This window comes from Siphateles boraxobius, unplaced genomic scaffold, assembly GCF_051911475.1.
Source record: "Siphateles boraxobius isolate OS27281-9 unplaced genomic scaffold, OSU_SipBor_1 37, whole genome shotgun sequence".
Taxonomy (NCBI): Eukaryota; Metazoa; Chordata; class Actinopteri; order Cypriniformes; family Leuciscidae; genus Siphateles; species Siphateles boraxobius.
Genome location: NW_027508997.1, coordinates 4,633,147 through 4,658,811, shown reverse-complemented (window position 1 = coordinate 4,658,811; position 25,665 = coordinate 4,633,147). Strand labels below are relative to the sequence as shown.

The window sequence follows — 25,665 nt, the reverse complement described above, 5'->3', positions numbered from 1 at the left end:
ATTTTTCTAACCGGATGGCTTACCCAGATGAAACCCATGTTTAAACAATAAGCTGAATTCTTTGAGAGCAGTTTCAAAGTCCCTAGTTTTAAAATGCAAGCATAAAAGAAGGTGAGCTGAGAAAAGGACTGTTACATAAGCATATATACTAATCATGGATTAGAGCTGAATGTCTCAGTAGATGTTTAAGAGTAGTATACAAGTTGTGTTGAGGAGAAATACAATGTAAAGGACTGCAATACATGCAGTTTCTCATGAGGATAAATGGTTTGTACATACACTCCCATTGAAAGATTTGGGTAAGTACAGTTGTTTTGAAAGATGTTTTTTTTGAGCTCACCAAGGCATTTATTTGATCGAAAATACAAAAAAACAAATTATAATAATGTGAAATATTACAATTTAAAACAACAACTGTTTTCTATTTTTATATAGTTTAAAATGACATTTATTCCTGTGACGGCAAAGCTGATTTTTTTTGCATCAGTTTTCAGTGTCACATGATTCATGATTCTAATATGCTGATTTGCTGCTCAAGAAACACTTCCTATCATCAATGCTGAAAACAATTGTAATGCCTAATATTGTTTTAGTTATACTTTTTAATGAATAGAAATCTTTTCTAACAATGTATTCACTGTGACTTGATAAATGTATTTCTTCTATTTTTTTTTAACTTACTGATCCTAAACTTATGAACAATAGTATAAATAGAGACAAACATACATATAGTTATTTCCAAGTAAATGAATGAGAATTCAAATATCAATACTCAAAAGCATGTAAAATACAGACAAACTGAATATTTGGAGGTAACATGTTTATTGTTCATTGAGTCCACCCGCAGCTGAACCTCTGGCTGCTCACTGACCAAAAACAAGAGGGTATCTAGGCATGTGTTGGCATCAAATCTGCTCTTTCAACATTGAGTTTGGAGTCAGACTATCATTAAAACACATACCTCCAAAAATCACGAGTCACGTGGCAGCAGGCAACCATAAGGAACACCGTAAGGTGAAAAACAACAATACAATGGTTCATGACAAACTTTCTAAAGTGCAAATAAAATATTACTTAACACAACATTACTCTCATTTGTAAGTACTAATTCACCAGAATTAAAATGAGGCCACATGCAACTCTGTGACGTTATCACTTATCAGTAAGTACTAACAATTTAACATAACCTGAGCTTTTCCCCATTCACAGCATTAGTAGAATTAAGTGAGATGAGGTGGATTGTGACAAGAGAGAACTCTATTTTGATCAAACTTTAGACAACATTACTTTTCTACCACAATTTTCTTAGCAGCTTCCAAAACAGACTCTAAGCTGACTTTATCTCCAAACTCCTTTTCTCTGTGCTCTAGGAGAACCCCCTGAAAGTGGAAAAAACGGGATGTATGAGGACAGTCAAGTTGCTAAATCTCTGATTTGGTTCGTAATGATTGAATGAAATATCTATGTATATTACCTGTTCACCAGATCCTATGACAAACACCCCTCCCAGGATGAAACCTTCTCCATTCATGTTGCCCTGGAAACCCGACTTCCAGGCCCTTATAAAATTTTGCCAAACTCCCAAGCGAATTAAACCAAGGCCACCCATCTTCCTCTGTTGTGGCCCATAAAATGCTTGCTGTGCACAAATAAGACACCCAGGCAAAACAATGTATGAATGAATAAAGAATTACTGGTAGTTTTGTGCATTATTCAGTAAAGCTTTTCATGCAAGCCCATTTGAGCTTCCATTTACCATCTCTATATATCTGCGTTGATCAATGTTTATACATGATTAAAAGTTCATATGTTTTGGGTGAACTATCCCTTTAATGTTTACTAACCTTTTCATCCAAGAAAATTTCCCCTGCGAACTGAGGCCTGAAGCCCTGAATCTCCGTACCTACATTCTCCTTCACAACAGCATACAGAGGGACCCCGAGCTTATCCAGCTGGGGCTTCAGAGAGGACAGCTCAGAGGCCTCCTGCAAATACACAATCACATCTTCATGTATCGAATGTATAGACTCAGTGTTTCCCATTCATTTCCCACCATAGTTTAATAATGAACTGAAAATATTTGTACACTTCTCATAATAACATAAAAGGTCTCTTGATGTTGTATTTTGCACCATTGCTTTGGCAACCCTGCTGAAGAATCCATTATTGCTGGTCACCGGCATAAGGTGTGTTTGCAGGCTGGTAACCTAGGGATACTGGTTTGCTGGGGCCTCATTTATAAAACTTGCATACGCACAAATTTGTACGCTAAAATCCGTGCCAAAGTTTTTATAAGAACAGTCTTTGAAAAGTGATTTGATACATTAACTTCATAGACATCCTTCTCTGATATATCCATTCTGCTCTCTGTTTGCTCTGTTGTCTGTGTTTGTCACAAGCACTGTACTGTAAACGCAGCAGCATTTGAATGAGTATGAGCACATAGAGCCCGAAGCCATTTGTTTTGAGAATAATGGCTGGCTGATGAAGTTATTGGCTGGCTAGCTGGCTCAGCCAAAACCTAAAAGGCTGCTGCAGCCGCCAAACTTTTCATAGCTGCAAATGGCTGAAGCTGCCACTTCATGTCTACAGATGTCTATGTTATACTGATTTACTAGATCTCAATATTTCCTTAATGTGTATTTCTGACTTTTTTTCACCACAAGTCTGTTATTGAAGACAAATATCAAAAAATCTCAAAATTGACCTGTTAAAAAAAAAAACGATGTTTTTGCCTGCCTTGTCTCGCCTTAATATAAACACACACTGTTATCAGTATTATTTTGGACAAAGTTTTGCACATTTCACTTCAATGCACAATGAGCCATATGTCGTGAATTAGCAATGTGGAAACGGTGGTTTGTTACTGCAGTAATATCACGTTCAGTGCTATAAATCTCTCCGTTCCAGAATATTTGGTTCATAACATCAATCTTTGATTCAGGTGTTTGTGCAACCGTGCCCTGAAGATTTAACAAAAGTCTGGGTAGGCCTAAGTTAAAAAAAAAAAGTAAGTAGGAATTAGGAAAGTATGTGAGAAGTGAGATCAAAATTACCTTCTTTCCACCATTTCACCTCAGTGCGAGAAAAAAATGCATCGCTTCTACTGTACGGAAAATCAGCAATTTTAATTGGTCGTCAATTCACTGTGAGTCTGTGTATCGTAGTTATGAATCCAGTGGGAAAATAGATCTCGTGTATTGTTTATATATTTTGTGTGTGTATGTCTCTATGTGATAGAATCGTTATCGGCTCAGCCAAACTTTATCAGATGGCGGCTCAATTTGGCTTACGAAATTATTGGCTGGCGGCGGCTGAAATTCTAAATGGCGCAAATGGCGGCGACTTCGGGTTCTATGAGCACACGAACGCAGTATCGGTGCATCCCTAGGTATAAGACTAATGTGTTTTCAGCAATTAATAGGAGTGTAGTACTCATAGCTCTTTAAACTCAGATTTCCACCCAAAATGAGTGTTTGGATAGTGCATGAGGGCCTTTGAGTAAACTTTACACGATCACTTTACCTCTCTGCACAAAAATCATCCAGGTCGCCGGACAGCCATGATCACTGCACCAGATCTCTCCCAGAGAATTTTCGCTTTTAACGTCCTCTCATCTGAACGGATACAGATGGAAAAACATCACAATAAATATAGTGACTGCTTTTCTTATTTATGACAGCAATTGGCCAAAATGTAATTTTGCTTCCACTGGATTTCAGTTCATTTCTTACCACTGTCGATGGTTTTGAGGTCAGCATTCCCAAGATACTCTACAGTAGCAGGTGCCGGTTTAGTCAGCAGGAAGTCGGTGTTTGCAAGTATTAAGCCGGCGATGGCGGCCCCCACAGCTCCAAGACCTAGTGACCACATGCCCATGGCAAGAGTCTCACCCTCCAGGATGGATGTTGACACTGTAGTGAAAATATATACAGTATGGTAGGTTACAAACATTAGCTGAATCCCAATTCAGAGGCTGCATCTTTTGAAGGATGCGCACTTCAAAGGCCACGTCGGACAGAGCGTTGTTAAATGGGACAGTCTAGCCTACAGAGGATTGTTCTTGTCGCCTAGCAACTGGGACAGCTGCCGTTAATGAGTGGCATTAATGTTTGTACCGGGCTTCACAAACTGTCTAAATATGTTGTTCACCGTGGTCCATCATTCCTGTATATAAATAGTATAAACTATATGATCACATCTTAGTAAGATGTCAACATTTGAACCGATTTAAAGTTGTTGTTTTTTTACTTTTACATTTGTATTATTAGAGTAAGCTGAAACCCAAGAGTTACATTTAAAAGTGTAATATCTTTCAAAAAAATCCTGTTGTCATTGGCACACAATGAACTCTGGGGTAGGCAAGGCCGTGAAGGATCCATCTTTTGTATCCTTCATTTCACAGGAAATGAAGGAAGCATTTGTAGGACGCAATTGAAGGAGTCTTCAAATCGGGACAGCCTCTGTGACACAATCAGCCTTTGAATGCGGCCTTTGAAGGATGCAGCCTCTGAATTGGGACGAAGCTATTGTTTCAATAACAAAAAGTAATTTGTTGAAGCTATATTATTATATATGAGCATGAGAACCCCAACTGAAGAGCTTTCATTGCACACATTGAGTTCTCACATTTTTGTACTGAAGGCAAGCATGTAATTGCCATAATACACCAATATACAAAGACATGCTGGGGCAGGAGCAGTACCTTTTGTCTTACTAAAGGAAGACTGGCTGTTCTGGCTTTCCCTCGAGAAGTGCCGGTTTTTCGAAATAGCACGAATGCATATAGTGTTAACAGAAGTGGGAAACACTAATGTCTTGAATGGTGGTAGGCATGTAGAGATGGTCAGTGGGAGATACTTTGGAGGGAGGTTATGCGTTACGACTATCTTATTGATGGCTAGATGTCGGGGAGATTGGGACACAGAAACTCTGTACTTGACATTGCAATTTACACTAAGAGAAATTGTTCCTCTTGGCGACAAATAGGTCAAACACATGGGCCGTAGTCGTATGAGGGCCATTGCAACGTCCAGGGTGAGTTTAGCCAACCATTACCAATTGGGTAAAAGTGAAGTTCAGTGGAAAGCTCTGGAGAGGAAAGGAAAAAAATGCTTTACCTCTCAATGTAGTTTTTTTTATATATATATATATTTAAAATAAGCCTCAAAACAAAAATGAGGGACTCTGTGGGTGTGCACACTTGTGAAATGGAAGCACACTTCGTTATACTTTTCAAAAGAGTTCATAATACAGAATAATAGAATATAGGCCACTTTAAAACAATATACTTCAAGTGTAAACTGAATGTAATGTTTTTTGACACTCAACTGCATGTTAATTACAATTAAATGAAAATGTATTATAGGCTATTAAATGCACTTAGTCAACAAATTAAAATAAGTGTAGGCCTACTTTGAAACACAATAAAAGATTATTAAAACAATTATTTAAAACGTACTTTAATTTAAAAGTTTAATTTGACATTATGACAAAGCACAAGTATTAAGTGTGTTAAGAAACAGTCATTAAATTGTACTACAAGTACACCTACAGTTTACTTTTTATTTTATTAAAATATTATCTGCAAGTGGGCCTACAGGTTTTTTTTTTCTTTTTTTCTGCTGAACACAAAAGAAGATATTTTGAAGAATAATGGTTAACTAAACAGTTGATGGGCCCCGTTGACTTCCATAATTTGAAGGGGGGGGGGGGGTAATAATACTATGGGCCCATCAACTGTTTGTTTACCTATATTCTTTACAATATCTTCTTTTGTGTTGAGAAGAAGAAATAAATTCATACAGGTTTGGAACAACTTGAGGGTGAGTATGTGATGACGTGATGAATTTTTATTATTGGGTGAACTTTCCCTTTAAGGATTTGAGATAACTTTACACATTTGGGCTGATATCTGTCATGTACAGAACCGCTAATTTACACACACAAAAAGCGACCAAATCAGCGACACCGAGTTATAAAAACATCTATTCTGTCTACATTTGGCCTGGAAGTGTAGAGGATTAGAAATAACTACTATTTAATTTAATACGTTGTAACTTATTCATTGTTAGCTATTAACTATTAGCTATTAGCTTAGTATTACCTAACGTTACTCGGTTTAAAAATCGAATAAGATGTGTAACTTAACTGTTACATATGCTTAAGGATATTAACGTAAGGATAAATATTAACGTTACAGAAATGCTGTAACGTTACCTAAGCAATGCCGAGCCCGCATAGAGAGTATTTTATATTTTGCACTGCTTGCACAGGAGGTTAAAGTCCATCAAGCTAACACTTGCTGGTTAGCATGTTTGCCTAGACAGGGAGTTGTTAGAATGCATACAAGCACTGACCATTTAAGAATATTAACTATCATGAACATTAATATCTCCATTAAAGCTCTGCTTTCAAGGGTTGATAAAACAACAAAAAATATTAATACTTACAGCTTGTAGCACTAGTTCTACGGTTTTCTGTCAGTTGGCTGTCAAACTACGCGGCCGTTCTGTTGGAGAACTAGCCGAACCTAATCTCTTAAAGAGACAGGTAGCAATACATCTGTACTGCGTCTGCGCAGAAGTTGTACACATCCTTTGTAAAAAGGCACAAGCTATAAAAATGATTAAATATAGTTTTTATTTTGAGTGATTTTCACATACCTCATTGTCATCATATAAGACAGATTGACATAGTGCCTTGTTAGCATCAAGCCTGGTTTTCTCAAAAAGTTTAATCACAAGCACTCAAATACAAATTCAGCCACAGAGACATAGAATGACTGCAGAGAGGCTTTATACGTAAAGTATTCTAAAATGGACAACAAAATGTATAGTTTCTATTAAAAGGCTTATTAGCACTGGGTAAATATACGTCCTGAGGCCTGTACCAAGAGGGTAGTTGAACAAACTCAGGGTTACAGGATTAGTTTAGAGTTGACAAAACCAAACCAATCCAACCAGGCTTTGTTGGTACCATGATGCTGATCATCAACTTTCTCTGTCAACCCAGGCTTTGATCCTGAGTTTAGGAGTTTAAGTGTGACATCAATAGCGAACAGCCAATCACATGTTGAGAAAGAGTGAAACTGAGATTAATTTCTCGCGAGAGAAGCAGCGCAATTCACTTATTAAATAGAATTATTAAAATAATAAGAATGTAAACAAATTTACACAGCAAGAAGTAAACAGCTGTCTATGGAAGAGGACAACTAAAAGAAAAAGTCTCGCTACTGTATATCAGTGCAAGTAAAAGTTGTGAAGTTATTTTATACAGCTGATAAAGGTTTAGAGAGAATTGAACATTTAAGCTCACATCTAGTCATTTTATAGCTTCATCTATTGATGCTAAAGCGTATATATATTACCTTTACATATTTATTTATTACATATTTATTTACATAATTATTATTTAAACTGCGTAATAATAATTGATGAACTAAAATTGTACATGTGTGATTGATAAAGGGTATAATAATTACATAAATAATATCTAAATCATACAAATTTATTATTCTAAATAAGCATCACTAAAAACCTGACGATTTTGTCTTTAAAAATCATTTGCTATGTAGTGACCTTTAATTTGGAGTAGAAACAGGTGGAGTGACTTTATCGCAGACGACATGTGTCACTTTGCTCACAGCTGATTGGTCCAAGTTCAGTTTGCAACCTCTTAACTAGAACATAACCTGCCCCGGACCAGGTTAGCCGTGGAGCATAAGTTACTATGGCGATATACACTGCTAAAAGCCAAACCACTTTCATGGTCCCTAAAACCCAGGGTTGACGCAAACTAAACTGAAACATAGCTGGCTAGGCACCTAAACCGGCTTCATGGTATAGGCCCCTGGTTATGAATTTGCATAGCAATATAAAGAATGTGTTGTATTTCCTAAAACGTCTGTATTTGTGTTTTTATAACAAAAATACCTATTTATAGCTATTATTTTATTATAATTACATTACATTTTTATTCAGAATTGTCTGCAAAATAATATTTTAACCTGTTCTGAATATCAGTTTTAATAAAAACTTGTGGCTGAAACCCAAAAGTTTTCAAACAAATCAAATCAAAACAAATTATTAGCATAGTCTGATATTAATATATATTTTTACTTCTTCAAACCATATTCTTTGAAATAAAATGCAATAAATGTTATTTATAGTTTCTATGTATATTACCTGAGACACATCTGACTGTCTGCAGGTAGGACAAACATGTCCATCAGAATCCAGCAAACACATTCTGATACCTGAGACCAAAAGATTGTGTTAGCTTTGGTCCAAACACCCAATAGGCATAGTTATCACTGAGCAGATAAAGCACAAACAGACGTTATTTATCATGATAGCGACACTAGAACATGTATCAATTCCAAGTACAGTATACTCATGCATTCATAATGGAAATGACGTATTTCCCACTGCGGTCCATCATGACTCGCTTTCTGTCAGGATCAGACACCAGGCCAGAGACACACAAACCTCCTGGAAGAAGCTGCTTGTGTGTGTCATTGTATATAAGAGGGAAGAATAAAAGAGATGAACTCACATCCTCAAATCAAACCATAAAATATTTCAACATGCAAAACCGTTCTATGCTTCATTCAATTTTTATCTTACAATTTTTGTCCATTCAATTGTAGCTTTACATTCTCTACTTGCCTGTTACATATGGTCAGTGCCTCCTCCTCTGCAGACAGATGGAAACAAAATTATATTTTCTGAAAAAAAGTTATTCTTTTATTTTTATTTTTTAAATGTCTTTTGAATTCACTTACGTGAGGTACCGTACAAAGGTGTGGTGCACTTCCAGTGCTTGCAGGAAGATGGCCCTGAACCTGGTTTTCATCATCCCAAAAGCACCACAATAACAAGTGTACTGATGTAAGCTCAACGGCTAGAGAATACCCACAATGCACTGTGAGGGTCATGCCTGCAGCTGAATCATCCATCCATCCATTTTCCCAACCGCTGGTCCAATGTGGCTGCAGCGTAATATTATACAGGTGTAAATTATTTTTTGATTGATTATTAAATTGTTTAATTAAGGTTTATACATGTTAGTTTCCATGACAGAGTTCAGGATAAATCTTTGCATTACTACTAGAGCTGCAAGTTTGCTAAGTTTCAAATGATTATTAAACAGCAAGTACAAACTCAGTGTACGAATTCACTAACTCATTTTCATTCTCTCCTTCAAGTGGACTATATTAGTGGAGTATATGGGAATAGTGAATGAGTGTATAGGGGGAGATTTTGAACACAGTCTTTGTTTGTTCTGAGTGTTTTGAGTTTTGGCAATGGATACAATACAGTTGCGAATAGATTATTTTCTCACCTTTATTGTAACCGATTGTGACAGTAAGGTTATCCTTTTGACGAATAAAGCGAACGTCACATGGACACAGACCTTTGGGGATTTTTTTTTTTTTGCACTTCGTGAGTTCCTGAGCTCTTTTCCATTACATTATAGTCAGTCCTGAGTGTGTTTGCTTACAAGTTAACTTGATTATGTAAGACGACACAGTTCGGTTAGCGGATCTGGGCCAGCTCTGTTTTGGTGGTAATGGTTATTTTTAGGGGAGAGGGGCAGAGGCAGTTGCTTCTGGCTGCTGTAGGCTGGAATGTGCTGAGATGAAAGTTGTCCCAACATCCCACCCTCTCCTGCAGCTGCTGCATTCCAGCCGACTACCCAGGCAATGTGGGAAACCTCCTTCGTTTGATAGTGGTAACCGTAGCTGCAGTAAGTCTAGTTGATTATTGCAGTAATGATGATGAAAAATATGACAATTAAGTAGTTACACAGTGTCTGTGGTTTATTTTATTTTTAAATAAAATAACTGGTGTACTTCAGATTTAGTTTGAAGGTTCTGAACTGGCAATGAAATCACAGTGAGTGTCAGGGTGGAGACTGCGAGTTTATTAATCTATTGTGCTCATAATGAAAGGTCATTATTAGAAGGTACAGGCTCATATCCATCTGGAGCTTAGGTTTCATACCCAGCAGCACCAGCTGTAAAGTTCACCTAGGTCCAGCTCACTGGAGCACTCTCAAGAGTGTCTTACCCATTAGTGTGAGCGTGTCTGTTACGGTCCAATCAGAAGTAAGCATCCGTACCCCACCTACAAAACGTTTTAGTCTCAGTTAGCCATTGGCTGACGCACTTCACTCCTTAATGCTTATCAAAAGAGTTTACCTTAAAAAAGGGGGGGCAGGGCAGGGCAGGGCAGGTACTAGTTGTGTTTATCACTGGACACCAACCAGCAGCAGCCACGTACATATATACAGAGAGAACTGCTACAAAATATAAACAGATGCTTGTCACCTTGACTAACATCAACCTTTCAACCTTTGTATTTCTGCCACAATTACATCACAATCTTGATACAAAAACTGACCTGCCTAACGTAAAGAAGTAAAACAAATCAACATACCATAATAAAAGTGTTTTATATATTTTATTTCTAAGCACTTAATTTGGTCACACTTTATACTAGGTGTCTTTAACTACAATGGACTTACAGGAGGTTTAAGCAACAATAATACCTTCACTTCGAGGAAACGAAAAAGATGCACTTCACCCACACCAACTGGAAACATATTCTAGATAAAGGGATAAAACTAAATTCACCGCAATGCCCACAAAAGGTTTCTCTTCCAAACTCTTCCTAGAATCAGAAAAACATTTGTAAGCAAAGACACAGAGAATTCACTTTGAACAAGCCAGAAACCGACTACCTTGTAAAGGTGCAGCAGTCAACAAAGCTTTGCATAACAGAGGCCTGTATGAGTGAGTGATACAAAAGAAGCCAAATCTGAAGTTTGCCAAAAAGCCCATTAGCATTGCTGGTCGGATAACCACAAAATAGAGCTTTGTAGTAAAAAATCTTCTAAGTCAAAATCCAACAATGCCCAAATGTCTTAATTACAATATGGCATCACATGTAGAAGGACTATGTGTCTTCTTGAATGGATGGAAATACCAGAATTAAACCAGGTTCATTAAAATAAGAAAAATGTAAACCTTTAATTTCAGAATTACCTGAATTCATTTATATTAAACATTCTTTAAAAAAAGGTTCTGTATTGGCATCTAGTTCCATGAAGAACCTTTAACATCCATAGAAACTTTACATTCATCAAAAGGTTCTTTTTTTAAATGTTATTCACGTTAATAAAAATAGTTCTTCTGAACTATTCACTGTTCACTGAAAGGTTATTTGGGGTACCAAAAATGGTTCTTTGGCATCGCTGTGAAAAACCCCTTCTGTAATCTTTATTTTTAAGACGACAACAGGAACAGATCTTTAAATCAGCAGAACGGAGAGGTATATATTTTTCTCCATGTGATTTAAAAAAAATTTGGACATGAAATAATATGTCATAGGTGTATTTAGCAGTGGAACATACACACTATGCATGACAGGGCTGGTTACTATCAGCCATGAACTTTTAAAATAGCTCATTGCCCCGCTTGCATCCGTTCAATTTCTGTATCTGATCCTGTTTGGTCAAGTTTGTTTTCTGACACGATCGGGCTACTGCTGAACCGCTACCACTCATCTACTCGCAGCTGAAGGATCATAGTCCAAAAAGTGTGGTCTCACGTGCTCACCTGTTTGTCCATGTGTATTTTACATGACACGAGGAATCAATGCTACTGTTCAGAAAAGGTTTAAGTAAAAATAAGGTTGTTTTTTTTTGCAATTAATAATTTTGTAATTTAATAATAAAGATTAAAAATAATTTTCTCTAATTGTTCAATTTCATCAGTAAAAAAATTGTCAATGGATGTAATGATCTGATTTTTATCTCTATGCCACGTCACAGGTTGAGAGCTCAACAAGAATTTGAGTTTTGTCTCACCATCTCACTTCATTGGCTTATTTGTTCACTCGAAAATTCTCCCCTAAAAATTCATCCGCCATGTGAAACACCAAATTTCTCCACTTTTATATTATAATGTTTATGTTAAACAAATCTATTCAAAGATATTCAGCATCTACTCAATCCACTATCACATTTTAGTAAAGTTGTGTTTGTCTTTTCTGCTCAAACACAAATGTTGTAGGTTTAACCCCATGTGGGGGTGCCTAAAGATCTGAAAAGTAACTAAGATCACAATCCTGCCCTGTCACTAGTGTCTTTGACAGAAAGGCATATTATTATTACTTTAGGGGAGGGCCCTGCAATTACTGTACTAAAAGTTTTGTAAGCATAAATGACAAAACTATACTATTAAACTTGCCTTTATCAGCCCTTGTGTATTAAAGCTCCTAGTATTTTGAGAGTGAAACATTAATCACAATCCAGATCACAGAACGAAACAGCTAAACCAAATATCGAGAAATAATATTCACATTTATTTTGCAATGTTTTGATCCAGTGGATCTGCCCAAATTGACATTTTGACCGTTGATTACATCCTGGGTTGACCCATATTACTGCAGTATGAGGTACCTTGAAGGAGGTCTTTTTATTTGAGAATGTCGAAACTGACAGAAGAAAAATAATTATAAAAAGGGGGCATATCATGATACATATTAATCCAAATTTAGAAGATGACAAAGACGTTACACATTATAAGCTGTCTGAGCAGACAGTTCAAAATTTAACAAAGATCGCCACAACACGTCTTGGAATTGATATATGTTAAACTACAATGTGTTTAAAATAGTTTTGCAATGCATTTATTACATAACAACAACAAAAAAACACTCTTTATGAGAAGAGTGCTGTATCATCCAATCACATCTGCAGTAGACTTCACACCTCTTCAGATCTGATATCTGTAAGCACTCTAGCCCCGGTTCGGATTAGAAGAAATATATGACCAGGGTTTCTAACACAAAAGTGTCTACTGTGTCCATTGAAACCAGGAGTCGAGTCCTCCCCACCCCACAAAAAAACCTTCCTATGACAGAGCTGAGAACACAAGGGGTTAACGGAGAGTTTCTGAAAGTTTGAATCTCCTCCCCCCAAATAACACCCCATGGAATGGTCTGCCCCACTCGTTCACATGACACGTGTGTGTATGTTTGTGAGTGTGAGAGTGAGAGAGTGAGTAAAGCTTGGTGTGTGTGTGTTTGTGTGTGTGTGTGTGTGTGTTTTCTTTCTGCCATATATAGGGGCAAACTTGCTTCGAGGCGAGGTTGTGTGTTATATAGTCTGTGATCTATTAGCAAACTTCTCTTTCTTTCTATCTTTTATACCCTCGGGACTATAAGGAGCTCTGCATGCTTGGCCTGCTTCTCCCACAATTGGAGGAAAATTATTGAGCCTTTGATAGATTATTTTGCACTGTTGATTTTGAAGATCTGTTCAGTTGCTGGCAAACATGGAAGACCTGAATGACGTTTATGATGACGGATCCTTCATGTTCACCTCAGAGTCTGTGGGAGAAGGCCATCCAGGTGATTTTAAATCTTTCCCTGAACTTTTAAATGAAACTCTCAGAAATGTGCTTTTAAACTTATTATATAGTAAAACTATTTTTTACTATATAAATGTTGCACTGCACTGTTTATTGATTTGGTACCTGTGTACTTGCATGGAGAAAAAAAAGACATGCACCTATAGAATAATTCACCTGCCTCGACAAGTCATTGGAGCATAGAAGTGGTAAGCTGGTTAAGCAACAGTTCAGTAGGGTTCATTCACACTTTTAGTAACAATACTTCCACAGCACCATGTGCTCAGCAGGTATTTCATTGAGTAAAAGTGTAGTAGACAAAAATAGTCAATTAGGGGTCATGACTTTTACAGTGGGTGTTAAATTGCAGCATATCACTAGGAGGCGTTTCTCAGTTACATATTTACTGTGCAATTTATTTAATAATGAACTTGATGCAATGAATGATTTGATTTTGACATGGCTGTCTAGTGAGCGCACCTGTATACCAACAGATTTTTCTGTAATTTTTTTCTCATGTGGGAACTTGCCAGACCTCACATTTCTTATCAACCATATTGAGGTTCTCGCACGTCATGATACAAGGCCAAAGTGCTATAGACAGTTTTAAGAGTGAAACTTTAAGTCATGTCAGATATCAAGTGTGCTTTCCCAATATTACAAAGCTGCTTTGCAGAAAACTCTTAATGACTTTTAATGACTCTAAATACATAATCTCATCTAGTCTGGTTCCTCCTAGACAGATTTTGCAACACTGCAAACTAACCTGTCTGGTTCACTTGAACAAGTTTTGCTCATCAGCACATATTTCAGCAGATCAATCAATAGGCGCGCATGTGCAAGACACAGAAAATTGATTCCATAATGTTCCAGACCTCATAGATTTGACTTGTTTGTCTCGTATTATCACTTGAGATGTTGTTTTTGACAGCGTAGTTTCTGATGTAACTCACCTAAGCGGTTGCCTCAGCTAGCAACCCAAATATAGACTGAGTGAATGATTCTGAAAGGAGAGGTCCACTGGTATTGTCCTCCAGCTGCTCAGCTGTGGTTTTGCTTTGTTGGGATTCCTGTGTCCTATAAAGAGTCTTGCTGTAGGAAAGACATCAAAACTCTTAAACTGAAAATTTCTAGTGTTATAACACTAAACACACACTTGAACCTTAATCTGAGCCATTACATAACTTTTTGTAATAGTGTGATTTTTTTTTTTTTTTTTTTAATAGATAAAATCTGTGACCAAATCAGTGACGCAGTTCTTGACGCACACTTGAAGCAGGACCCGGATGCTAAAGTGGCCTGTGGTGAGTGAACTTTTGTAATCCCAAACAAAATAAACATGTAAAGACTTTCTGTATAAACACGACGACTGTCAAAATATTATTTGAAAGTTCATAGTCCAACAGTTGGTCACTTATCTCGACTCTTGTTCGGTTATAGAGTGACCATTTCTTACACTCTTTCTATTCCTAAAGTTTAACGGCATTTAAATGGATAACATCCCCATGTCCAAATTCAAGCTAGCAATAACTTATACAGTGGTGATTTCCCTTTGTCGTGGGTTGTTTGACTAATTAAGATTGTTTTAATCATCAGAGACTGTTTGTAAAACTGGTATGGTACTTCTCTGTGGGGAAATCACATCTCGTGCCAACGTGGACTACCAGAAAATTGTGCGTGACACCATTAAACACATTGGTTACGACAACTCCGAAAAAGGTCAGCATCAATATTTTGATAATTATTGGTACTTTAGATCTTTACTAACGCATCCACCAAATGTTATTTTCCCACGCTTTGCTCTTCCCTCGTTTCAGGTTTTGACTATAAAACCTGCAATGTTCTGGTGGCTCTCGAGCAGCAATCTCCAGACATAGCGCAAGGCGTCCATGTTGACAGACATGAGGAAGATATTGGGGCTGGAGACCAGGTCCGAACACAACGGAAGTGTAAAAATGTGTTTGAGCACATCATTTGTGATAAACATCTTCATGTTGCATTTCCGTTGTGTTTTAGGGGCTCATGTTTGGCTATGCCACTGATGAGACAGAGGAGTGCATGCCGCTTACCATTGTCCTCGCTCACAAACTCAACTCCAAAATGGCCGAGCTGCGGCGCGACGGGACCATCCCATGGCTCCGCCCAGACTCAAAAACTCAGGTCAGCAATACAAGAGTACAATGTTTTAAAGTGGACCTATTATGCAAAATTCACTTTTTTATGGTGTTTGGACATAAATGTATGATTGCAGTGTGTGTACACAACCACCCTGCAGTGATAAAATTCCACCCACTCCTTTTTTTTAAATCCCCATAAATCATAAGCAGTGTCTCCCAACGACCTGTTTTCAGAATGCGGCTTTAGTGACGTCACTAAAGCCACAGGCCCCGCCCACGAGTGTTGACAGACACTGCCGTTCTAACATAGAACCGCCCTGATCGAGGTCACAGCGAGTTGAGAGTTGTACACATCCGCCATTGCAGCACTGACGAGAATGTCTCCCAAGCGTTGTCGGTGTTGTGCTGACTTCTTATACAGTGTTTATTCAGCTCTTACAGTAATTTTCTAGAGTGAAATTGACGCTTCATCTTTTGTGTGATGTACAATAAACTTCATTGAACTCATTAGTATATTTTTACAACATTCGGACGCGGTCCGCTACAACAGGCTTGTACTAATAGTGGATAAAAGAAAGATGGAAAAACAAGTTATAACCGGAATTAAACTAGACTATACCTGTTCAATCTCCATACAGCATTTATTATCTGGCTCTGTAGGCATTATTGTCCGACTCCGGCAGAGAGTTTAAATTTTGATATTATCATTCCGTGAGATGAGATTGTCCTGACACGCGTCCTGCGAGCTTGTGACGCCCGCCCTCTGGGCCGGCAGCAGCTGCTCATTTGCATTTAAAGGGATACACACTAAAACGGCAGCCTCAAAAAGTGACAATTTTAACATTGCTGTAAAAAAATTTAAGTTGGGTATTTTGAGCTAAAACTTCACATACACACTCTGGGGACATCAGAGACTTATTTTACATCTTGTGAAAAGGGGCATAACAGGTCCCCTTTAAAGGAAAACCATTTTTTTGGCACACTTACAATTGCAAGTTGATGTAATTATGAGTGTTCAGAGCTACATTGTGCAGGTTCAGACTTCAGAGCCCCTGACTGACATTGACCATGCTATCTTATCAGGCGAGTTATCATTGAACCAGTACATTGGCCAATAGGTGTGACGACTGTTGAGCAAGATAGTGACCATGAGGCGGCCTCTTTTAACGCTTATAAGAAAATGACCCCCTGCATGACATCCAGGGCCCCCGATCCTTACTTTTCCCAGTGGGGTAGAGGACACGGCTGTGTACCCGTCAATCTCAGGAGCATGCCAGCAACTGGAAGCTGAAACCTCTGGTCTATTTTAGAGTTCTGCCATTTTCAGACCATACAGCAGGAAATGACCAAAGTTTGTCACATTCCCTATGTTGTACATGTCAATTGAAACTATAACTTCAGATGACTTTGTCTATATGTTTTCCACAACTCCAGGTCACAGTGCATTACAAGCAGGAGAATGGTGCAGTGATTCCTTTGCGTGTCCACACAGTGGTCATCTCTGTTCAACATGACGACTACATTTCACTGGAGGAGCAGAAGCGTATTCTGAAGGAGAAGGTCATCAAAGCTGTGGTGCCAGCAAAATATCTCGACGACCAGACCGTCTACCATCTGCAGCCGAGTGGGCGCTTTGTCATCGGAGGGCCTCAGGTGACTATGGTTTAATATGTTGTTTGTATAATGCACATTAACTATTTCTAAGCCATTGACGGAATTTTCCGGCTTTCCGTGTTTTCACTGTTATACGTTAGAGGGCGCTATTAGAATCTCCACATCAAAGACATGTGAAGAAGAAGAAGAAACAAGCAATATAATATGTGAGCGGATGCATATGTAAAACAATCCAATCATTTACATTAAACAGCATATGAATCAAAGCTACCTAATGTTACTGAATTAAATATCATCCCAGAACAAGGTATAGGACTGAGCAATCTTTGGGGAACTATTGTTTAAACCAAATCATAATCTTTGCTTTTCAGGGAGATGCTGGTGTTACTGGTAGGAAGATTATTGTGGACACATATGGTGGATGGGGGGCTCATGGTGGTGGGGCCTTCTCTGGAAAGGACTACACCAAGGTGGACCGCTCTGCTGCCTATGCTGCACGCTGGGTGGCTAAGTCTCTGGTGAAGGCCAAACTGTGCAGAAGAGTGTTGGTTCAGGTCAGATGAAAGTGTAGACATCTTCCATAACATCTCACAAGTAAAAAAAAAAACCTGAAAAACGCATGAGGTTGTGCCTAGACAAAAAAGTTGAACTCACCACAATATTGACCAATTTGATCAATTTTGACCAATTTGAACCTAAAACTGGAATGGAGAAGCTGGTGTCTGGAGCAGGGTCGTGAATAATTAATGTGTTCTGTAGGTGTCTTATGCCATTGGAGTTGCCCACCCTCTTTCAATCTCCCTCTTCACCTACGGCTCATCGGAAAAACCAGAGAAGGAGTTGCTGCACATTGTCAACAAGAACTTTGACCTCCGACCAGGTGTCATTGTTAGGTAAACAATTAATAAGATAATATGTTCTTATTATTATTACACTTCAGGCAAAGAAACCAAAATTCAGTTAAAAAAAACCGAATGGTTAAGTTCAGTACTTTGTATGCGTGGGTTAAAATTTAGGCAAATGATTAACATTATTTAGTTTAGGATTCACTAAAATAAGAGGGAATAAAGGGTTATTCTCAGATATTACATTTGTCCATGAGCAATTAATGCCATGTAATATTAAATCTATTAAATATATAAAACATCATCTACTTTTAGTAGATGAGAAAGTGCAAAACAAAACCAAATTTTAAAAATGTATAATAATTTAAACATAACATTTAACAAAAACAACATGTAGAAACTGTTCTTGTGAAACCTTAAGCTCTTACAATAACACTATAATTGATATACTGTTGAAATACAATATTGTGAATTATTTACATTTTAGCCATTTATTGTGTTTTAATGTGTTGTTATGGAAAGAGCGTAAAAAAACGTAATTACTTAATTACAATCCTGTTCTATCTTCTTAGTGATGTATAAAATATGAAGCCGCTTTATATATTATATATCAGAGTACAGCTACCATCAATGTAGCCAGGTACTACTTTATATTAAGTTTCTCTTGAAGGGATAGTTCACACAAAAATTAAAATTGTCATTTACTCACCCTCCTCTTGTTGTAAATTTGGAAGAATTTCTCTCTTCTGCCGAACACAAAAGAAGATATTTAGAAGAATGTCGTTAACCAAACAGGTGATGGGCCCCTCCATACTATGGAAGTCAATGGGGCCAGTTTGGTTACCCATATTCTTCAAAATATCTTCTTTTGTGCTCAGCAGAAGAAAGAAATTCATACAGGTTTGGAACAACTTTAAGGTGAGTAAATGACAAATTTTCATTTTTGGGTGAACTATCCCTTTAACTCAAATTATTCAACTATGCATTTGTGGTACGATATTTAATAAGTACTGTTGCACCAAAATTAGGGACAGTTTTGGTTCAAATAGGATTGACGTGTTGGCTGTTTGGTGAAAAGCTAAATAACTTAATTTCCACTAACAGGGACCTGAACCTGAAGAGGCCGATCTACCAGAGCACAGCCTGCTATGGTCACTTTGGCCGATCAGAGTTCCCCTGGGAGATGGCCAAGAATCTCAAGGTTTAAAGAGAGAGGCGTTCAAGCCCTACCTTGAGTCATTCAGTCGCATTTTCCTTCTGTGCTTCTCTCCCTTCTGATTTTGGTTCTCCTCTGGCATACGCTATATTTCAGATTAGAAAAATATACTGTAAATGTTGTGAAAATCCAGTCTTTTATTTCGAAGTCTGTCGAGAAAAGATCCCTCACAACATCAACACTCATGACAATCAATCATTCCTTAAAGCTGAATTGTGTAATTTTTTTTGTTTGTGTTAAAAGGCGATTTCCTATCCGAGGTTGGCATATAGAGACTTTAAGTGATTAGTAAACCTGAAAAATGTAAATACAGTGACTCATCTGTAGTGCTACCAAAACACATTACTCTTTCAGCAACACTCTCAGAAAAAAATGTGTGAAAAACAGCTTTTCACTGGGGCAGTACCCTTAAAAGGACGTCTTTGTACCTTTTTTTACCCCTAAAAGGAGCATACTAGCACCTTAAAGTAGCAATACCTTAAGGTACTACTGTGAACTTTTTAGGGGTTGATAAGGTATCCAAGTTGTGAAATTAAAGGTGCTGCATGTAATTTTTTGGACTGTACTAAAGCAAAAAAAAATACAATAATATGTTTGCAGATATTTAGGAAACATGCTATTTTAAATACTTAAAAACAGTGCTATGTTATTCTACTTTGAAATTGCGTTCCATTTCGGAATGTCTGTTTTTGTTTTGGTCTGTGTGATCCCACCCACTGCCAGTTTACCCAATAGTATTTCTACACACCGCCTACGTCGTAGCTACGCCGTGAGTTTGACGCAGTAGTGTAAATTGGGGTTAAGGCTCAAAGCTTTCCATTGTCAATTACGCTGTTGCGTGTCCTCAATCTGGCAACCTGCATGAGTGTGAAGTCTGAGAAGGAAGGGGCAGGGAAACAACTCTCCAATATTTTGAATTTGGACCACAGTACCCATTTCAACCACTAGTTGTCAATATTACATACTGCACTTTTAACTTAAAAATTGAAAAATGGCATAAAACATCTGCGAACAAAGCACCGTTTCCATCCCATGTGTTCGAGAGAACAAAATAATCACTTCCTGGGAAAAATGGAAGTTGCTGCAATCGGGGGGAAACCACTGTGACTCTTTTTTTGTACATCATAAATTAGAGGCCGTTTAGACAACACTGTTTTCAGCTAAAAATGGAAAACTTTTTGTGTTTTGAAAACGGTATTCAAAGTGCAAATATTTTGAAAACTATACAGTTATCGTCTCTGTAATCTACAAAAACGCAAATTTGTGAAAACGGTGATGTCATGCACATTGTGTCTAGGCTATAGGTGTGTAGTTTCTTTATAAAGACATATCGCCAACTACTAGCCTGGCAGCATACTACAGCGGGTTTTTTTCATACACATTTCAGCTTTCATAATTTTTCAGTCCCTTTCTCTGTCTTGAGCCAAATGAACTATTTCATAGTTTTTTTTATCGTGGCTGTAACCTGCTAGAGTTTCAGTAGCATGTTGTGAGGAGACATGAAACTGTGGACCATTACAAGCTTTAGACTTTTTATATGTTCTACGATCCGAGAATCATATTCCTCTCATCATATACTTGGTCTTAAAAGGGTCTAATTTGTGTGCCTTTTTCTTGCATCATAAGATCATTTGCTTTTTATGCTTCATTTTTGACTGCATCATCTCATTATTGTTGGATAATGGTAGGGGTATATTAATATGGTCTTACATTGATTGTCACCACTGGAGAGTGAGCATGTGTATGTGTGTGTGTATGTACTTCTGTTATGAACAAAGCCAGATTATGTTGCACACTTGAGATGTGTGTGGAAGCCACTGTGTAATTTCATTTGTTCAACAGAGGCAATTAATCCTTAAAAACACTGTAAACCATCTTATTATTACAGTTTTCTTTCAGATTTTTAGTGTTTGAATTTAAGGTCTGACATGTACATAATTGTGAATAATTAAAGTGTGGAAAATTCTTCATATTTGTCCAGTGTCAGTATGGATGTCTCTAAAGACAATGAATGACTCATTTATTTTTGGGATATGCCAACCAATATTTTCATTGTGTTGCACATTGAAGTTTCAAATGCACAAATAATATGTTTACTAGCCTATATTCACAGTTTATCAATAGGTCTAGGTTTGAAGCACAACACCTGACAAGTCAAACAAGACTAACCAACATCAATGTTTGAGCAAACTCAAAGGCCACGGTGACTACTAACAGGAATTGTGTGACATTGCCTACATAACTTAAGCAAAGTTCATTTCTCATTCACAGATAGACAAAATGAGAGTAATGTTTGATTCTGCTTTATTTCCATACATTTTATGGCAAATTTACAGCACAATCAAATGTATTCTGCCAAAAAACAAAACATTTCTTCAATGAGTGAGCCAGTCCTTGGTTGAAACAAAGGCACATAAGGGTTTTCTTTTTCTTTTGCAGCATGCCACTAAATGCTGATATGTGAATGTTTGTTGAATGTAGACAGCAGGTTTGCAGTATTACGCTTTGAGCAAACAGGTTAGATAACACACAGAAGAACACGAGTCTATGCAAAAGGTAACACAGAAAAGTAACACTTTGAACCTTTTAAATGGAACAGTCTAAAACTTTTTCACTTTTTTCCAGTGAAAAACATGAGAATCTTTGCCTGTTTTTTTTTTTTTTGCTTGTTACTTCAAAATTTCAGTTAATGTCTCTTAAGGTCCAAAAAGCACAAAAATGTGTTCTGTAGTATGACTTGTGTGCCATATTCCAAGTCTTCTGAAGCCTTATGATACAGAAAGAACCAACTGAAAAATAAATAATTATTCACAGAAAATCTTCCCTTATTCTCCATCACGCAAATCTCATTTAATGGCACTGATGGAATGATGCATCATCATGGCATTTTGAATGCTGATGCAAATGAGATTTCAGAGCTTCAGCAGGATTAACAGTGACATAACTTCAAATGAACCTGTTCTTTACACATAACAATTGTATGGCTTCAAAAGACTTGAAATACACCACATGAGTCTCATGAGCTACTTGGTTGTCACTACTTTGAATTGTCATGTGTGGAATAGAGCTGCATAATGATTCTTCGAATTTCTTCTTTTGACTTCCACAGGGAAAAAAAATAACAGCATGAACATATAGTGAATTTTTATCAATATCAGAGATATTTCTGAGGTACATCAAATAATGGTTTAAACAACAAATGAAACCAAATGATGGGGTTAACCAAGTCCCCTTTTCAAGATAATGGAATGGCTACAGGAAGGGAATGATCTAAACAAGTAACTGAAACGGTAACACTTTTTCTCATATCATAGTTAACATGAATGCAGTCTTGAAAATAGAAGGAAAATATGTGACAAGACAGATCTGAAATTCCTGAGCGTAAAGAAATAGTAAACTGAAATGACATGAAAGTTTTCTGGACGGCACTAGTAACATCAGATGTTGATGAGTATAAACATGGCTCTTATCCTGACAAATGAAATGACAAAACTCCCTTGATAATGATTAAGGAACCATATGAATTTTTTTTTTTTCATGCTGGTAGTATTAAAACATTTGACCAATGTAAACCAAGCTTCATCTGTTTTTTTTCTCTCAAAACAAACAAAAACAATTATGATCTTGCAGTCCTGCTGCATGTCATTTTGTCTGCAAACAGCTCACATGGAACTACTGTGAACACAAACTAGTCATTCTTCACCTGAGAAAACTCAGTCTTTCATGACTAGACTTTTCTTTGTAACAAACCTTGTCAATTCCACAGTGACAGAGAAAGGGAACCTTATGAACACACAGACCTCAAGACAAACTAGTGCTGTTCTCAATTACATTTGGTCACAATGTACAGCAATACTCATTGCTTCTAACATGACTCCTAGAACTTAATTTGATAAGCTTATGCGCCTGTTCTGCGAGAGGTTTTTGCTGATCTCGTTCAGCTTAGCTGTTTATAGCTATCCGCATAAACTTTAGCTGCATATGAAAAAAATACATGCCCCATATATACAAGGCAGTTTTCAGATGCTATGTTTGGCTATCGACATACAGGTCTAATAAATATCTGTATTTGGTTTTCATTATTAAGGCACGCTGGTAATGACAATCTCCTGAACAAGACGTTTCAGACAGCATATGGTGATTAAGGCAAAAGATATGCAACAGCAAAGATACAGCAACAATAAAACCATCTCTGCCTTTGAAAACAACTAAAGGCACAGAAAACATCAGCATTTTTGGATTCATTGTCTTGCAATGTCTGGAATTGGCACAATGACTTTTGTTTTGAGGCACCATGTTAAAATGCCTGCAAAAGGCTTGGGTTTAGTTTACTACAGCACTGATGTAGCGTTCCTCTGGTTTCACCAATGGATGCTGACATTTTAGCCAACTAGCAGTCTGTAGTTCCACAGATACTTAAAAATCCCAAAGAGATCTAACGGAATCTCCAACACATCCAGGCAATGAGCTTTGCTATTCCCAGCATGGAAGCTGATGGATTTAAAAGGTCCCCAGAGAATGAAGAAGTCTCTCAAAAATGTGCAAAATTTGAGCTGGATTCTTTGGCAAAGGTAAGCCGATTGTACGAGAGCCAGGTCCAGTTTGTTTTCCTTTCCCTCTGCTGTTGTAGTGTTTTTTTATTTCTAGCATAGAGAGAGAGAGAGAGAGAGAGGGACACGGAAGCTACAGTATAGAAAGGTTCTCAGGCTGAAGCTGACTGGTTCCACCAAGAGACTCCATTTTGTGGTCTCGGCTTGAAGACTGTAGCGATTGCCCTCGGGCCAGCACCATCATCGTGTCACTAGATATCCCGGCGAATTCAAAAGCGAATGTCCCATAGAACAGCATAATGATGACACAGAAGACCCACTCGAAAATGGCTGATGCATGTTGCAGGACAAAACTTTCCTGGACAAAAAACACCCCGCCTGAGGAAAGTTTCATCAAGGAATCATAGTGAACACTGTGAACTCATGCTCAGGCCTGTCTGCATTACAGGAAGAACATGCATGAACTCATGACTGAGAAAGAAAAGTAGAACAAAACCTAAAGGCTGAACACTATGGGATATTCAAACATTCTAGGAATATGTGAGATCTGAGAATATTGTGACAATAATCCTGACCAATGAAAAAAAGAACAGATACAGATTAAAGCTGTTAAAATTAAAGCATCTCAAGTATGGGGAAATTGATAAATTATTTAATTACTTTACATTGAAGATTTGTGCATTTTTACTAAGTTAAAAACAAATCTGACCGATTTTTTTCCTCCAAATGTTGAAATATCTATAGAAATTTATCTTTATTATAAATTTGTGTAGTGGAAATGGTAACACTTCAGGTTTCATTAGTTAACATTAGTAAACTACATTAGTTAACATGAATTAATAATGAACAATACTTCTACAGCATTTAATTAATCTTAGTTTATGTTAATCTCAGCATTTACTAATGCACTTTTTAGATCAAAAGTTGTATTTGTTAACAATATTTATTGCACAGTGAACTAACATGAATTTTTTTTATTAGATTTCAATATGCAAGCAATCACATCATTACCACATGGCACAAGCTGATTGGCCTCTGCTCACCCGGCAGCCAATGAGATTGCTTGCTTAAAATTTTCACTGTAAGCTAATCCTGCTATCAGAGTTTCTCTGAAACCCTTCAGCTCCACCTGCCTAGGACGCTACTGGATTTATGTATGTTTATGCAGCAGCATTTCTCACGTGCTCACAGCAGTGTGTCTGTGTATCTATTAGCAGTAGCAAGTCCAAACTTGCACAGCAAGAGCAGCAGCATAGCACGTCAAGACCAAATACATTAATATTGCCATAATTAATAACATGCTAAAACCATTCTGAGAGTTGTCATGATTGAACATTAACAAAGGTTAATAAATGCTGGAAAAATATATTGCTCATTGTTAATTCATGTTAGTTAAAGTTGGAGTGTGTGATTTTTAGCGGCATCTAGTGGTGAGGTTGCGAATTGCAACCAACAAAAGTTACGGTGGCCAAAAGGAAAATATGTCGTCGTCTGAGACAGCAGAGAGTAGCCAGTTCAGCAATGAGGTTTCTCTACAAAGATAAATTAAGAAATGACATTTAATGTATTATTTAGTAAAACGATATGTTATTTCAAATATTATTGTTACTTGTTCATCATTGTGTCAGTGTTTTATTCGCTGACTTCAGCTAGCTTCTTTGCACGAAGAACAACGTAGTAAAGCGTTTGTCCGTTTAGGGCTACTGTAGAAACATGTCGCCGCATTTCAATGTAAGGAGACATAGAAATGGCTCATTCTAAGGTAATAAAAACATAGCAGTTCATTAAGTAAGGTATTTATACGCCACTGAAAACATAGTTAGGCTATGTATATGATATTGCATTTCTGTAAACAGATCCTTCTGAATATTACACAATGCACCTTTAATGCATTAACTCATTT

The 25,665-nt window shown here is 37.3% G+C and overlaps 3 protein-coding genes across 4 annotated transcripts in view; 1 reads left to right on the top strand and 2 right to left on the bottom strand.

The window, feature by feature from the left end:
- Positions 1–805: 805 nt before the first annotated feature.
- selenou1a (selenoprotein U 1a) lies at positions 806–6,550 on the bottom strand. Of its 2 annotated transcripts, XM_077197177.1 has the most exons (7): positions 6,453–6,550; positions 4,706–5,091; positions 3,735–3,914; positions 3,526–3,617; positions 1,845–1,985; positions 1,475–1,639; positions 806–1,379 (listed from the first exon to the last, which is right to left on the bottom strand). In XM_077197177.1, exons 2-7 carry the CDS (start codon positions 5,022–5,024, stop codon positions 1,284–1,286), a joined length of 993 nt encoding a protein of 330 aa, XP_077053292.1. In that variant the 5' UTR covers positions 5,025–5,091; positions 6,453–6,550; the 3' UTR covers positions 806–1,283. The 2 variants fall into 2 exon arrangements, with proteins under 2 accessions (XP_077053292.1, XP_077053293.1); XM_077197178.1 differs by lacking the exon at positions 4,706–5,091.
- Positions 6,551–13,000: 6,450 nt separating this feature from the next.
- Positions 13,001–21,180, top strand: mat1a (methionine adenosyltransferase 1A). Its single transcript, XM_077197175.1, has 9 exons — positions 13,001–13,421; positions 14,647–14,724; positions 15,017–15,139; positions 15,238–15,350; positions 15,437–15,580; positions 16,972–17,190; positions 17,523–17,705; positions 17,911–18,044; positions 19,101–21,180. Exons 1-9 carry the CDS (start codon positions 13,346–13,348, stop codon positions 19,201–19,203), a joined length of 1,173 nt encoding a protein of 390 aa, XP_077053290.1. The 5' UTR covers positions 13,001–13,345; the 3' UTR covers positions 19,204–21,180.
- A 319-nt stretch (positions 21,181–21,499) lies between these two features.
- LOC143703050 (transmembrane protein 150A) overlaps positions 21,500–25,665 on the bottom strand; it is a 33,665-nt gene continuing 29,499 nt past the window's right edge. The window contains exon 8 of the mRNA XM_077197176.1: positions 21,500–24,140. Coding sequence (XP_077053291.1) covers positions 23,896–24,140 — 245 coding nt within the window. The 3' untranslated portion in view covers positions 21,500–23,895. The remainder of the gene's footprint in view (positions 24,141–25,665) is intronic.

What these genes read in the sequence shown, in the direction of transcription:
- mat1a (XM_077197175.1), top strand. Translation starts at nt 13,346, where the DNA reads ATGGAAGACCTGAATGACGTTTATGATGACGGATCCTTCATGTTCACC. An exon ending in TGTGGGAGAAGGCCATCCAG is followed by an intron (nt 13,422 to 14,646) that starts GTGATTTTAAAT and finishes TTTTTTTAATAG; the next exon opens with ATAAAATCTGTGACCAAATC. An exon ending in GGATGCTAAAGTGGCCTGTG is followed by an intron (nt 14,725 to 15,016) that starts GTGAGTGAACTT and finishes TTTAATCATCAG; the next exon opens with AGACTGTTTGTAAAACTGGT.